Source organism: Denticeps clupeoides, chromosome 12 (assembly GCF_900700375.1).
Source record: "Denticeps clupeoides chromosome 12, fDenClu1.1, whole genome shotgun sequence".
Lineage (NCBI taxonomy): Eukaryota > Metazoa > Chordata > Actinopteri > Clupeiformes > Denticipitidae > Denticeps > Denticeps clupeoides.
In genome coordinates, this window is record NC_041718.1 from 8,063,866 (window position 1) to 8,080,170 (window position 16,305).

The 16,305-nt window shown below is 46.9% G+C and overlaps 1 protein-coding gene across 1 annotated transcript in view; it reads right to left on the reverse strand.

Moving 5' to 3' along the window:
- The window catches only part of plxna1b (plexin A1b), a 146,098-nt gene that overhangs the window by 112,163 nt on the left and 17,630 nt on the right, over positions 1 to 16,305 (reverse strand). Inside the window, exon 2 of the mRNA XM_028997725.1 lies at positions 4,534 to 5,908. Coding sequence (XP_028853558.1) covers positions 4,534 to 5,709 — 1,176 coding nt within the window. The 5' untranslated portion in view covers positions 5,710 to 5,908. The remainder of the gene's footprint in view (positions 1 to 4,533; positions 5,909 to 16,305) is intronic.

The following is a 16,305-nucleotide window of genomic DNA, read 5'->3' on the forward strand; positions in this document are numbered from 1 at the left end:
TATTGATGGGTGGTAGTAGCCTAGTGAGTAACACACTCGCCTATGAACCACACACTTGAGCAACACACTTAATCCTGACTTGCTCCAGGGGGGGGACTGTCCCTGTAACTACTGATTATAAGTCGCTCGGATAAGGCCATCTGGTAAATGCTGTAAATGTAAAATGTAAATTAAAAAAAATGACGAATGTCAAACTGTGTGTGGACTTATTTCTGTAACGGCGCCCACATTGTACACCTTCCCCGCAGACGCTGTATCCCTGAACCCATTTAAAAACAAGCAACACACGTGTACAAGAAGTTTAAACCCCTAACACAGTCCCGCACAAACACGCACACACACACACAGAGACTCCACATTCCTCACCAACACAGAAATATAAAAAAAACTCAAATAAAATTCCACACGCACACAGTAAAAACACACAGCATAAGCCTGCTATTCAGGGCAAGCACAGGGTGTCATTGTAGTCATGTGAGTGTGTGTGTGTGTGTGTGTGTGTGTGTTTCTCTCCATGGAGGCGCCGTTTACAACTCTATACGGAGGTAGAGGAGAAGGAGGGAGCAGGTGGTGTCACCTGAACACGTCTCAACAGGGTTTTTAAAGCGAGCAGGTATTCCAGGTCTCTTCCAAGCTTCCCGTCTCCCCCGCCTTCTCATTACCTCCGACCACTACTAACCAAATAAAACGCCCCTGTATGCGCGCACACGCACGTATTTCTTCTCACTGTGATTGGGTGGTAGTGGCCTAGTGGGTAACACACTCGCCTATGAACCAGAAGACCCAGTTTCAAACACCACTTACTACCATCGTGTCCCTGAGCAAGACGCTTAACCCTAAGTGTCTCCAGGGGGGACTGTCCCTGTAAATGCTGTAAATAAAAAAAAAAAGAAAAGAAAAACGAGTGTGAGAGGGACACGTGAATAGGCCAAAACAGAGAGCATGTGATCCAGAATAATAACCACCACCTCGTCCCAGTTTAAACCATTCGCTTTCCACACCCTGTTTTTTACCCCCCAGTACAGAACTGCTAAGTCTGAACATACTGAACCTCTCACACATCCAATGGCCAACCCAGATTTATTTAACTCAGCATGTCTCTGGACTGTGGGAAGAAAACTCAAAGGTCACAATTTTTTTCAATACCTTAAGTCCCGCGAGGCTCTTTTCCCCGTTTACGGTGTCAAAGCAGCATCCTGATAACAGACTTCTACTCAACTTTTCCCATTAGCTCACATTGACTGTAATAACACACAGTTTGTGCTAATGTGTGTGTGAGTGTGTGTGTGTGTCGCTTTTATCACACTCATGCGGCAAAAACACACTCAAAACACAAAAGCAAGCGCTTGTAAAGACAGGCAGGGCAGGATCAATAAATAATTACACCGATAATTAGCGTCATTAGCATTGTAAGCTGCTGGCTGGGTCTTTACAAACGCACTGGCAGACAGAGAGCGCGCGATACAAAGAGCCGGCGAGGGCCGCGTAGCGAGGGGGAGTTTAAACGCTTTTGTCTATGACATCACCACTCCTCCCCCCTGCGCTTATTGATTTCAAATCAGATTTTCCTGGTGAAGAGATCAGCGCTTGTTTTCAACCATCTCCGTCATGGATACACGCTCTCCCTCCCTAAGCACCCGATTACGTGCACAAGTACACGTGTGAGCGTTGGTGGTGGTGCTTTTTTCAGGCGTATGGCTGAATTGTGCTGTGTGTGGTGCATGTTAAGCACGTATCATAATTCTATCAAAGCTCCTTTAATCTTCCGGTCTTTTGTATTGGGACCAGGAGACTGAGGCAAAAAAAAAAAAAGAGAGAGCGAGTGAGATCTGCAAATCTGCAGCGGTGCACGGACTCCAGAGGCTGTGCAAATAAGAGATAAGCACTTTCCCATCAGCTTTGGAGTCAATTATGATGTGAATAACAAAAAAAAAAAAAAAAAGTGCTGGTTTCAACTGGAAAGGACTGTAAACGTACGAGAGATAAATTGATATGTGAGGGTGCACGTGGATTTATTCCTCCGTCCGCCACCGCCTCTCCTACCGAAGGTGCAAATGGAAAGCCCATTCTTAACACCGCTCTTATAATTACTTCTTAAACCTCTCGTGATGAGGTCCACCTCCTTAAGCGCTGGCTGTGGCCAGCATTAAAAACGGCAGCACGGGAGACAACCTTCTTTCTCGAAGGAATGAGCCGTTTACTGTCGATACAGCACACTGCACACTGTGGAGGATATCAAGGATTCGAACCGCATTTAACAGAGAAGATGGACCGTAACGTCTCCCGCTGTACAATACGAGGCAGCTGTGACGCGCTTTAATACAAACCAGGTACCGTCCAGTTTCTGGTTCCTCTTGTCCTCGTTCTGACAAGCTGGACGGAAATCTTTTGCCTGCAACTTACCGAGTTCCGCTCAAATACGACTGTTCAAACTGGCCGGCGGTTTCCCAACTTGATCTTCTCCCAGCTGGCGCACTTCCCGTACGGCACCTTGTCCAGGCCGCGCACCATGAACGCCGGCTCATTACTAAAGCTAATGTGCTATTTAACAGGGGCGAGTGGGGCTAGCGTATCGAATGGCGAAAAAGGATGGATGGTTACAAAGCTCGTCTTATACCAAAGCCAACGTGCGCAAGAGCCGCGAAGTGACAGCCCAATCCGGCTGAAAGTGTCCCCGACACCAATACAGTACCGCTGGCGTTCCAGCGGCGGGCCGTAATCAATCACCCCCTCTCAGCGAGTCAGGCTTTCAGCTCGCCTGGCCGTCAGACTTCCTGCTCGGCTCCTCCGTCCCCCCGTCCCCCACCCCACCAACCCCTTTATCCCGAAATCTTTCTCCGGGTTTCGGAAGCGGAATGGCCGATATCGACCCGCTCCGACGCCGGCGAAAGGTCGCGTGTTTACTAATAACCTGACAGGCAGGGGGGGGCCCGACGTGACAGGCGTGCGTCAGGAGAGGCCGGCCGACCCCCCCGTATGAAATCATTTCCTGTTTAACCGTGTCACGTCCCACCTGCGGGTGTTATGAAGCGCCCTGTCTGCTCCTTCGCAGCTAATGCATAAACTGTAGCAGGTGGCACCGACATGGCTATTGATTAATGGGGGTATTTAAATTAGCCAAGAGAGCGAGTGTGTGTGTGTGTGTGTGTTGCGTAAGTATACAGGTGTGTGGCTTGTGTAATTCGAGGCGCACGTGGGGGTATGAGGGAGCATCGAGTCCAATGTTTGGACTCCCCGTCGCTTTGCTCAGCCAAAACAGAGGGTGCAATTAATCAAAATTTTGACAAGGCACACAAGCCACTGCCTACTGTACACTTTTTACCAGTCTGACACCGGCGGCTACGCGGTTAGCTCCGGCCCCCTCCTGACCTCCTACTGACCCCATGGGCATTGAGGGCACAGGGAGGTCAAGACAATCTGCTGAGCCACATCTTGACCTCTGGAATGACATGTACATGTCCCTTTTAGTTTACTTGGACCACTTCACACTTCCCAGCTTCAGAGTTTATAAAACCAGAAAAGAAGTAGGTAATAAGCACTGATTTATTTAACTACATGGATTTTATATGAAAAAGTCTGATTTTGACTAAACAGCAAATGCCATTACATACATACTGGTCAGGATAAATCTTACGGTACATAGTAAATGGGCAGCAGTGGAAATGGGCAGCCTTACCCCCTAACCCGGAATAATTATTCAGGATAATAATGCAGAGACAAAGCATGCACAGGGAATAATCTAACAGCACACACCAAAGGTGTTAAGAGCACAACCTCAGTAAGCATGTCTACTCATTTGTCTTCTTTTCCACACCCTCTCTCCCTCTCCATCCAACACCATTTCACACTTTAAACCTCACTAATTAACAGCTTTAAACACGTTCTCGCTGAAGCTATTCACAAATTCCGTACGTTTGCTCGGCTGAAGCAGAGCAGAATGGGAAAGGGGGAGAGACGGATGGGGTCAGCACGCCAATGCGGGGAAACTCACTCAATTTTGAAAGCATTAAGAGACGTGATAGAGAGAAAGCAAGAGAAAGGGAGAGAGGGATATGACAGCCTAGCCCCCGTCCCCAAAGGATGTCTATGGCGGACAAGACAGGATCAGGATTCTCTAAATGAATGAATTAGCTGAGAGAGAGAGAAAGAGAGAGGGTGAGAGAGGAAAGAGGAAAAGTGAGAATAAAATTGAGTAACACTCCAGAAATCCACTCAACTGAGCTAATGATGTCCTGCTCTCTGAGTGACTAAATGAAAGTACTCTCCATGAAACACAGGCCTTAGAGACAAAGTGAGAAACGATGTGGGCGATTGAGAGTGCTAAAACCAAAAATGTTTGTTCATCCTTGAAAATTCCCAAGGGTCAACCAACAAATTAGTAGCGAGCAGAGCTAAGCCCCAAAACTCTCTTAAGTGATTGAGAACATGCTCCTCACATCCGCAAGTCCTGTTCAAATGCAGTCCTGGTCATCAAGCATGCAATAATTTGAAGAATCCATTTGTACAACACTTGATATTTAAAAGCCGACTCACCGAGTTGATGCAGGCCAGTTCTTTGTTGAGCAGCCAAGGCAGCGAGAGCTTCCCCTCACCACGATAGCAGGATTGAATTCTCTCCTTGATCTTCTCTTTGATTTGCCTCAACGTGAACAGACAGAGGGCAGACTCTTTTGGTGGCTTCTGGCGGTTCTTCTGGCCCTGTGAGAACACGGTGAACAGGACGTCCTCCTGCCCGGAGATGCCCAGAGAGTTTGCCAGCTGCTTGCCGGGTTTGCTCAGGAAGGCATCCTGGATGAGGCGGTATTCCACACCATCTTTGGTGCAGCCAATGGGAAATTCCACGTAGGAGTAGAACTTGGGATCGTCAACGCAGAGCCGAACTATCTTGGAGGTGAAGAACTGCTCGCTGCTGGCATCTGGAGAGGTGAGCTGAGTGTCCAGTTGTAAAGTGAGGTAATAGACAAATTGCTCACTGCTGAAACCATAAATGTAGTAGATGTCAAATGCTGGGAACTTGGAAAGTGTATCGGAAGGAATCTTGAGTTGGGAGGAGACAAATTCATCCTGGTAGACAAAGTTGAACATGTCTGCATTCTCCTCGTTGGCCATGAGCTTGCGGCTGGAGAGGGTGGGGAAGTACTCCGATTTGCCATCTATGGGCGTACCGATGAAGAGCTTGCTGCTCAGGCCATCGGAGATGATGACCCCAGACATGGTGCCAGACTCGGACACGCTGGAGAGGTAATGCTCCTTGCGGTGGTGCGGCTCGCCCAGCTTGAAGAGGTCGTCCAGGCGCAGGAACTGGCAGATGCCTTGGGAGGTGCTACCGCACGCGATGAGCCGGTTTTGGGAGTAGTCAACCAGCAGCAGCTTGTTGACATTGTTGACTTGGGACAGTTCATGAGGACAGGACTGCACACCGGGTGGTGGGTAGCACTTCTCGTTGTCCACCACCGGTCCGGTCATGTGACTGCGCAGCTTGGTGAGGTTGCTAGACAGCTTGAAGATCCAGTTCACGGCTCCGACGTACACCTCTCCCGTCTTGTTGTGGATGGCGAGGTGCGTCAGGCCCCAGTCCGTTTGTGAGAAGGTTCTGAAGGGCTCCGGTGCAGCTAGAGAGTGGGAGAGGAATGCGGAGGCGACAAGCAGCCCAAGGAACATCACTCTTCCTGGGCTGCAGATGCAAAGAAGCCCCTGGAGAGGCCACATCTCCGCACTATTCCACAGGAGCCAAGGCTGATTATTTCTCTTCAAAAACTCGAGATTAAATGCAATCTTATTGATCTAGCCTCTTTTCAGAAAGAAATTGAGGGACGTGAAGAAAAACAGGATCCCCTTGATAAATGGTGTTTTTATTCTTCCGAACAGGGTAGTCATCTGCTGCATCATCCACAAACGCCACTGTGGTCTGCAAGGCAAATAATAAAAAAAAAAAAAAAGACATTATGAGTCATTGCATATTGATTATGCATTGCACATAAAAGCAAAAGTGGAGAGAGCAGTTAAGAAGACCTCCTCTCGGCAAATAAACAACTCAACCTGAGAGAGCTGGAGGGGTAACCACCATGACGATGTTTAATTACAACGACCGATCAGGAAACAGCGCGGCGCGGATTGGAGCCTTCCGAGCACCAAAAAAAAAAAACCTCATCACCAGGTTCTAAGCAGGCAGACACCGTGGCGCTCTTAAATTATTTCAAAGGCTCCACTATCATGAGGTGTCTGAGAGAAGGCTGCTTTTATTAAGTATTAATACAAAGACAACGAAATGCTTCTCTGCCCCCCCCCACATCTGTGGAGTAAAGTTGGGAATGAGCTCTCACAGACTCAGGATTTTTGGGGTGAGGACAACTTCACACAACATCAGCAGGACCTCAACAAGGCCTTCGCCAAGATGTCACCAAAGACTCCAAAATGGCAAGGCAGCTGGTCACTGGAATCCAGTCCAATCCTCGACCAGAGTTGCCCTCTTTCCCCCAAAAATAGACCCGCTGTCAAAAGAAACAAGCTACGGAGTCTCTCATTTCTAACAGGCTTCACGTGTTGCTGTTCTTCCGTCCCTGGCCACACATTTCGGGCCCGGCCGCGTTCATCTGGCTTTCCCAATCCCCAGCTAAGCAGGACTTGGAGGAGGAGGGAGGGGTGGCAAATCAATGTGTAAGCCACTTATTCTTCATTTCCAGGCCTGATGTTCCTATTTCCACACTAGGAAGGGCTTTTGTGTGTTGTACTTGGCCCCCATTCTTCACATTAGAAGCATGGCTAATTCCTCGCAAAAGGGGCGGAGCCACTTGTTACATTAATGTGACTTTTCAAAGGCATGCTTCAGTTATCTCGACTTGTGGGATAAAGCACCAGAAGCTCCCTAATACCGCCGCAGCCAAGTCGGGAAGGAGCCGGGCTGAATGTCCTGGCTCCGTGCCATCTGTTCCCTGGCACAACTGACCAGGCGCAGGGTCTAGAAGCCACGCGGTCCCTTCCAGTTGGAGGGAGGGAGAGGAAGCGGGGTGTCTGGATCTGTCTGTAAACCAAGTTCCGCGTTAATATATTACGTTGGGTGAAATATAATCCAACGCCGTGTGGCAAACGTGCCCAGCGTCTGCCATCGCTTCGGCCAGCCACTTGCCTGCCTGCCCACGCCTTCATCTTAGGGGTCAATAGACATGACGCACTATACAGACGTCCAGCTGTGACAACAGGAGCTGCGGAGACATGGCAGCCCGCTGTCTGAGAACCAAGAGACGTTCTTTTTTTTTTTTTTAAATGCTGAAGAAGCAAAAGGATCCTCACAAGCCAGCAGTTCGGTGGGGTTCACCTTCACTATGAAAACGTCTCCGGGTGTTTTACAGCCAGGCTGAGTGGAACCGGGAGTGATGGGGTTGGACGGCGGAGGGAGAAAAAACGTGATGAAAGTGGAGCGGTGGATCCACGAGTGATAAAAAAATTTCAAGGAGGGGGAAAGAAAGTGACAAGGAAAAGGAAAGGAAAATAAGGAAATGTTTTTCTTTCTATTCTCCTCTCTGCCCAGTGTCTTATCGCTGTAGTGCTTTTTTTCCCCGTCCTCTGAGGGCCACGGAGGGGTCTCTTATCTGCCAATCATTCCCCCAAGGACACAGGCAGGATGTGTCGTCACATCAAAGATCTCAGAGAAGCTGGGGCTGAGGGAAGAAACGGCGTTCCGAAAGTCAGACACGCTTGAGGTAAACCAACCATGAAAATGAATATTGATCGAAGCCTTTTCTTCTATATCATATAGAAAGAACCGAGTATTTCTGATGTTTGTGTGAAAAACGTGAGCTCAGGCACAGGAAGAAAAAAAAAAGAAGGGAAGTTATAAGCATGCGTCTGATTTTTGGTTGCTTGGCGTATCCTGTTAACGAAATGGGGCGGCTGAAGCTCCAAAAATCCCATCCGTTTTTTTTTTTTTTTTTTTTTGTTCTTCTTCAGATAATGGAGATGTCGCTAGAAAACGCAATACTGGATAAGTGGCTAATCGGTCATTTACGTCCGTAGTGTGGATTCGGCTAGCATTAAACGTCGGCCCAAATCGCGCCTGAGCACCGGGAGCGGACGTCTGTTGACAGGGCGGGGCCGGCCTGCAAATGGTCGCATCTACAGTAATTCCTCCTCATTACGGGCCGCGAATCTCACAACGTAATGGAGGCCGGCCGCTATGGGGCGCGGGGTCAGGCGTGCGCAGGGGAAACTCGAGCAGACCATCAAAAAAAAAAAAAAAAGCGCCACTTTCCCAGGCTCCCGGGGGAGTGATCGGCGGCTGAGAAAATTGTCAATCTCCCTTCTAGATAAAGAAATTGTGCCTTCCTCCGCCCATTTCCCCCCAGAGTTTCTTCTCGCCCCCCCCCCAAATTCAATTTTGCCGATTTCTTCTATCCGTTTTAACGTCAGATGTCCAATTTCTGACAGATGTACCGCCGCGGAATTGAAATTGAGCGCCGCGAACCCTCAGAAAGGAGCCGGTTCAGGCTTTTAAAGTTCACAGACACGTGCCAATTGTCTTTCCATTTCCCCTTTATCAGGCGAGGACAGCACTTGTTCAGACAGATGTTCCATCAATAAACAGACGGGCTGAGCTCGACAGCAACTTCTTCGCACTGGAACCTTGCGGCCCGGAAAAGGAGGAGGAGAGAAATACCAGCGTTCGTGTTAAACCGCACAATTTAAAGTTTTCTCTTTTTTTTTTTTTTCTTTAAAGCAGGGCTCTCAACAAAGCCGCTAAACCTGTCTCCTCAGATAATGGGCAGCAGAGGCAGGGGCTGCTGGGTGATTTATTGCTTGTGGCATATCAATTACAGCCGGGCCCACAGAGCGCCCACTGATACCCCAGCCAGGAGCTCGCATCCAGCGCGCGCCCGCATTCGCCATACGCACACAACGTTCGCCTTCAAAACACTGCTTCGGATCAGACTCATAAACACACACACACACACACACACACACACACACACACACACTGCATACAGACTACAGCTGATTAAGCTGCTTTTGTAATGAATTCTCCAGACAACACACACTGCAGGGTGCCACTGAGGGAGGCAAATATCGCAAAAAATATGCAATTTATTCAATAACTTGGTACTGTTTTATAGCATACAGACTTTCTACGTCAACTCATGGAAGGTGCAAAGTATTCTTTTAAAATAAATTTTAACAAAACAATGTGTTTGTCACCGTAAGATGAAAAAGCTCATAAATAAAAATAATAAAAAAATCTCTGTTCTCCATTTTAGTGCATACGGAAGGGACACACGTGCCGGCAGAGACAGTAGAGTCTGTACCCACATCCTGAGTTCACAGACCACAGTCAAAAATGACGATTATCTCAAAGCGTTGCTGTTATAATAAATTAACCATCACAAACCCATTCCTGCAGAAAGATGCCAGGATTGGATCACCATCCGCAGCACGCCATGCACACCTACCAGCCTCTCCCGCAAAAGCAAAAATGAGATAAAAAACCCAGGCAGCTATGCAGACGCCTCAGCCACGCTTGCACAAACAGGAAGCAGTTTCCTCTGTGCCAGGCGGGTGATTTCAGAGCTCGTTACGAGCCTAATTAAACCCACACAGCGAGCGTGAGATAACTGTCTACAGAGGCTGCGCCCAGAGCCGGTCTGCCATGGCAAAAAAAAAAAAAAAAAAAACGCCAGAGCGCAGCTTCAGCATTTCACAAGCGCGGTACACACACGCACACCAATTAATCCCATATTAACCTGCCATAGTTCAGTTATGAACCCCCCCCCCCATCATCACATCCATCACATACACAGTATAAACCCAAATAAACCAGAGACCCCTCCCCACCGCCAGCAGGAGACCCCTACGGATGTCTCAGGCTATACGACAGCTGCTGCTCCTGTCTGTGTGTGTGTGTGTGTGTGTGAGAGAGAGAGAGAGAAAGAGAGAGACAGCTGTCACTCTAAGAATTCAACCTCTTAAACCAAGTGAGAGCCTAAGCTTTACACACTACATCACACACCACACACACACACCCATTCCCTCCAAACACATTATCCACTCCTACAGTGTGAATGTGTAAAAGTGTTACACCATGCGCCCATTTGTTGGGCATCCATGTCAGTGTCAGTACGTGTGGCATTTTCTACGTGTGTGTGTGTGTGTGTGTGTGTGTGCGCATTTCCGTTCTTTCGGGTCAACAGTGCATCAGTTCAGGAACCAAGGACACACGGAGGGAGTTTGACGGGAGGCACAGCTGCGATCCTGACACACAAACACAAACACACACACACACACACACACACACACAGACTTGGGAGAAAATAGTTCTGGAAGAGAGAGAGCAGAGCTGAATTTGTTTACATACGATGAAAATAATATATATTACAGATGTAATAAAAACTCAGCACTCACTGGAAGAATAATGTATGTGCAACACTGGCATGCTGGGAAATCGCCTCTCACTCAAACACATACATTTGAAAATGTGTTTTCATATGATCACTGAGCCAATTTTATTAAGCAAGATAAAGATTTTGGACTCAGACAAGATCATCATGGAGCTTTTATGCACAAATACATCCATGGCACGTAACTGATAAAGCATTAATATGAATTAACCAACATGAAAGGATTTTATTCCTTGATTTCTTGTCAAATGAAAATGTGCTGTGGGGGCCAATGTACACATCTATCAACCATCTAAACCATCCAATCTTATCTGCAAAAAAGTGTGCACGCCTGTTTTTGGGACGACCTTTCGGTCAGCTGTTCAAAGCCTAATTAGTCATCTAATTAGAGAATTAATTACAGCCACACGGGCCTTTTCCTGGATATCATTGTACACGAATGGCATCACATATTCTGCATACTTATCCCATTACCCTGCCACAGGAGGACTAAAGGGGACATTAATGAGTCTGGATGAACGAGAGAAGCTAATAAAAGGTAATAAATTGTCTGGACTAAATTGAATAAATGAATGAATAAAAACCTGCAATGTTTTTTTTTTGACAGTTGCCACAGATTAAGAGACAGTCGATTAGTCTCATTCTGAGGGGGCACGTCACTCCAAACCTGACCAGCATCTAAATATGAAATACAGCCTGTCTGTGAACTGGATCCTCCCTGGTCCTACCTACACCTCTCCTTCAGGTTTTTTTTCCCCCCAAATGTGCCCATTAAAACGCAGCGCCACTCGCCGCTGGAAATTCCCAAGGAGAAAGTCATAAAATGGGCAGAAAATTGCTGCCGGTTTTAATTCCGCTCACACGCAGGGCCCGCCCATTAAATCCAGCTACTGGCTTTGGAAGCGGCGAAAGATGTTTAAAAAGCTCATTAATGAAATGGACAAGTGAAATAGGGCCAGAGCGAGCCGTGATCAACAGCCTGCTAGAAAGTGTGGAGTAAAAAAGTACAGCCCCGGGATGGCATCCAAAAAAAAAAAAAGCATACCTGGTAGAACATCTAAATTAAGGTAATTATCTATAATGATATAAGTGATACGTTTTATTTTTTGTCAGACACACACAGCACAGTGCACTTGTCTACTCTACTTGTCTAAGGCCCTGTCAGCACGAGAAGAAGCCGGGTGTCGCCGTCCACGCGGGTTAACGTTTTAACCCCCCTCCACACCTGTAGGGGGCGCTGTAACTCCCCGCTCACATCCAAAGTGCTCTCCGTGTTTTCAGTCTAATTCTCCTCCACGGTGAGTTGACCAGCAATGTCTTTCCATTTGAACTGTTGTGGTTTATTGCGGTTGCGTTTTTGGGTTCAGCCAATGCAGCGCCATAAATACGAACGTGCCATCCGCCATTGTTGAATGTGTGAGTTTGGGGTTAAAGGTCATGTTGGACATTTTCATGGTGGACACAAGGCCAGATCGTATAGAAAGTTTGTTTTAGAGAAACACTTTCTTGTGTGGACAGGGCGTAAGTATCATTGTTGTGATTCACAGACATCGGCATAAGGGGCTGGAAGGGTGGTAGTAGCCTAGTGGGTAACACACTTGCCTATGAACCAGAAGACCCAGGTTCAAATCCCACTTACTACCATTGTGTACCTGAGCAAGACACTTAACCCTAAGTTGCTCCAGGGGAGGGACTGTCCCTGTAACTGCTGATTGTAAGTCGCTCTGGATAAGGGCGTCTGATAAATGCTGCAAATGTAAATGTAAATGGAGCACATATTACAAGTGGACAGATTGAGACGGAAAAAATAAATAAATAAAAAAGTGACTTTAATTGAGGATGACCTTAAAATCGCAGTGAGTCCCTATCAAAACCAGTCCTGAACACAACCAAGCCCCAGTCCAAAATAGCTGCTGCGCAGAACAAGAGGCAACTGTTCAAACCTATTAATCGACCTTTTGTCCTGGGTTGGCGTGTCGTCAGAGCCACCGTAAGAACCCACGGGGCCGAGAGAAAGCAGGGCCTTGTGTGCCTCTAAAAATATCTGAGATTACATTGATCTAAAATAATAACATCATCTGCATATCGCTGCAAGCTGCTGTTCACGGGGATCAACGAGACACCAAGACGGAAACTGGTGGCTCTCGGAGAACCGTAGATGATGGAAGAGAAACGGAAAGAAGAACGGAACGGCCAAGTCCAGGGAGTCATAGCCGGGCTCAGGATGAAGACAGAGACGGAGACAGAAACACACTCCACCCAGCCACTGGGGGAAACTAAAAAACAGGCAAACGGGGTGAATAAGCGAAAAGGAATCTGAAACAGAAGGTGGAGAGTACTAGCAGTCGACGTAGACGCGCACACACACACACACACACACACACACACACACAATGTAGCTTTATGAGAACCTGTGTTAATAAATTAGCAACAGCTGCATTACGGCTGTGCGAAATGGCATAAAAATTCATATTGCGACATAACTTTAATCCTAGACAATACACTGTATATATTGCGGTATATAATTTGATAAGTAAATTTAAATGTTTTTGAAAGCGTAACGTATCCATTGTAAAGGCCCTGCAGCAGGACGTTGTGTAATAAACTTTATACAGCTACATCAGCATATAGCAGATATACTGTACCAGATAAGTAAAATAAAAACCATAAAAACCAGTAAAATACCAGGTATTTGTATAATGCGAGTGATTACATCAAATGTAAGTATTTTCTATAGTCAGCGGTTTGCATTAAAAATATTGTCAGAAATTATTTAATTGACACTGTGCTTCTTCATGTTTGATCATGCGGTCCCTCCTGGATTCCAAGATTTTATTTTGTGATTTTTAAAATCATAATGACTTTTTTTTTAAATTTATTTTGCACAGGGCACCAAACAGGCTGGGACCGGCCCCGGTCATTTCCATGCGCGCCGTCAGCACCCAATCAGTACCACTTTTCCCGATCGGTTCCGCACCTGCGGTGGTTCGGATTGGGCCCAGACCCGTAAGTGGGCAGAGCGCAGTGACCGGCGGATTTGCAGTATTTTTAAAACCTTTAATCTCCACATTTAAGGATTACTAGTTACTTTTTTATGATATTTAAAGCCTTGTTTTGGGGCCTTTTAAAGATCTGCAGAAACCCTGCCGTGCACTCTGTGCAAGGAGCGGATATTTCCGCGGTAGGCCGGTATAATCAAAACCACATACCGTTTGTACCACGCCGCCCTAAGAGGCATCACAAAACATGAGTGCCATCTAAACATGGCAAGACCCTTGTTCCTTTACATATTTATATTAAATATTTTTCTTTTGGAAATAAGCTGTTAATGCAATGAGCAATGTTTACATTGTAAATCTATAACTATCTATGCACCTATATAGACACACCTATACCTATGTGTATGTTTTACTTTTGTTTAACCAATCGTGTCCTGGATTTTACTAAATGTAGGGCTTTCATGGAAACAATTGGACGCAAATACAAAACACACAGAGCTGGAAAATGAAAGAGAAAGGTACATTTTCAACATAATGAGTGCAAAACAAAAGCAAACATTCTGCACTGTAACACACATACCATACATGACCTCACACTTTAACCACACTGAGATAAAAAAAAAAAAAAAGCTTATGCAAATCCAATACCAAGAACTCACGTGCAAAAACACACACACACACACACACACACCAGCAACCAGCCACAAGTGATGTTCAGCACTGATAAGCATCCCGCGGCTTATCTCGCATCCAAACCTAGCTCCATTTACCCCGGCATTAGGAGAGGAAGCTGATATGTGGGCCCGGACCTTTAACTGACACATAAGGGCATGGGCCGTCACCACGGCGACGCTGCCGACTCCATCAGGAGACCCGCCGCACGGCGCGCCGGCTTCCGCGTACAGCCGCTCACAACAGAGATGCGCTTATTCCCAGCAGGGCAGGACTTCAACAAAGAGCCAAGAGAAAGGCGTCATCCATGATGTAGCTGACATGGAGCCAAGATGGTGGGGCACAGTGTCGGTGTAATGAAGCAGGTTTTTTGGGCCACGATCTCCTGCCGCAGGACAACCCTCCTCCAGCCGCTCCCATGAGCCGCTCAGCGGCGCCTCCTCTGCCCTTTCTTCGTCCCACAGCCACCAGGAAGGCGGTGTTAAGAAACGGGCCTGGAGTCGTGTGGTGCGAGGGAGGGGTGGAGGACTGACCCGAGGAGAAGACGAGGGGGATGGGAGAGAGGAGTTGGCCTCACGCTCCACACTCCTCCACTTCCCGCTTCCCAAGATCGCGCGGCACTGTAAAACTTGCGGGCCGTGTCAATAAAACGTCAATGTCAGCATAACCTCCATTAAGAGAGCGTGTCACTGGCAAGGGAACAAGACAAAAAAAAAAAAAAAAACAGAAACTTGAGACTGAAAGGAAGACTGATAAGGGAGGAGAGGAAGACGGTAAGACGAAGAGGGGCAGGAATGCATGAGAAAGAGAAACAGATGAGGAGGAGGAGGACAAACACACCCACGCCCACAGTACGAGTGCTCACACATTCCCCAAATAAACACACACCAGAAGAACCAGAATGACACTTACACCACATTAACCGGCTTCCATTACCAGCACAGTCGGGTATAAAGGACACTGATCAAACTGTCATTCATAGGAATGACATTTTTTTAATACTATAGTCACTTTAATGTATTTATACATTATAATTTTTCTTCATCTAGCACCTAACAATCTCTGAGCATGCTCTTCACTGACAAGTAGTCACACAATGTCTAAACACTCATGCAACAGTAGTGGTAAAATAAAAATATATATTTCACGTTGCTCTTACATTTACTGATCTCAGATCAGTTCTACGGGTTCTGCCACTTTTACAGCAGTTCCATGCTTAAAATCGGCCTTTAGTGGTCACAACCACCACCAAAAGGGGCATCTGAGAGCCAGCTGAGTCTGTAAACTTGTGCAAACCTGACACCTTCCCAGGGTGCACTGGGGCTTGAAGTCAAACACAAGACGGGAATAACTCCCTTTTTCCTCTCACAAAGTGCATCTTCATTGTGCCCTTAGTTCCTCTGACCTTCTTTCTTCCATGTCACTCTCTCGCTCGCTCGCTCCGTGTGGTCTCTGGGGGTCTAATTTAATTCAGGCCGGCGTCGTGGCGAGAAACCCGCAGGTTGGAGAGTCTCTGGTGTGAAATCGGCCGGGAGAATGGGCATTTTTCCGAATGATGTGGCGCGCTCTGGCTTCGGTGTAGCGGATGTATTCCTCTGACCTTTGCAGATGGATAATTCAATTTTCCCCCGGCCGTCTGCACGTTTGGGGCCCATGCAATTATTCTACACTAATGAATGAGATATACACACACACAAAATATGAATGTGGGAAATATTCGCTCTTCCTGTTCTGCATTCTTATTCCTAGAAAGGACACATTTGCATGTGAAACACAAATTAAACTCTTAATTGAATTGCAGATTTTGGCAAGTTGAGGGCAGATCACCCCCCTCCTCCTCTTCCACTCGGCTTCATTGCAACTTTGTGGGTATTTTTCTCAGCAGGTGCTGATTGGGTGTGCTTGAAGGGATAAGGTCACTGGATTAGACAGTTCCGAAATGCAGAGGGTGAGAAAAAAAAAAAACAATCAAAGGCAGAATACAAGACTCTGATCTGACTAGCGGGTCCCTGGGGACAGTAGAGCATATCATGCGGCTGGATGATATCAGCTTGGAGAGCGGTGTTTTTTTTAAACGCACACATCACATTACAGGGACACTATGCATTTATGCATTTTTTTTTATTGTGCATTTTCATCCGCAAGACATCCCTCATCAACACGAGTTTAGTGTGTAAAAAAGAAAGGTATTGTCCCCATGACAAAATAAATATCCATCCAGTATTCACTTCACAAAAAATGCATTGTTG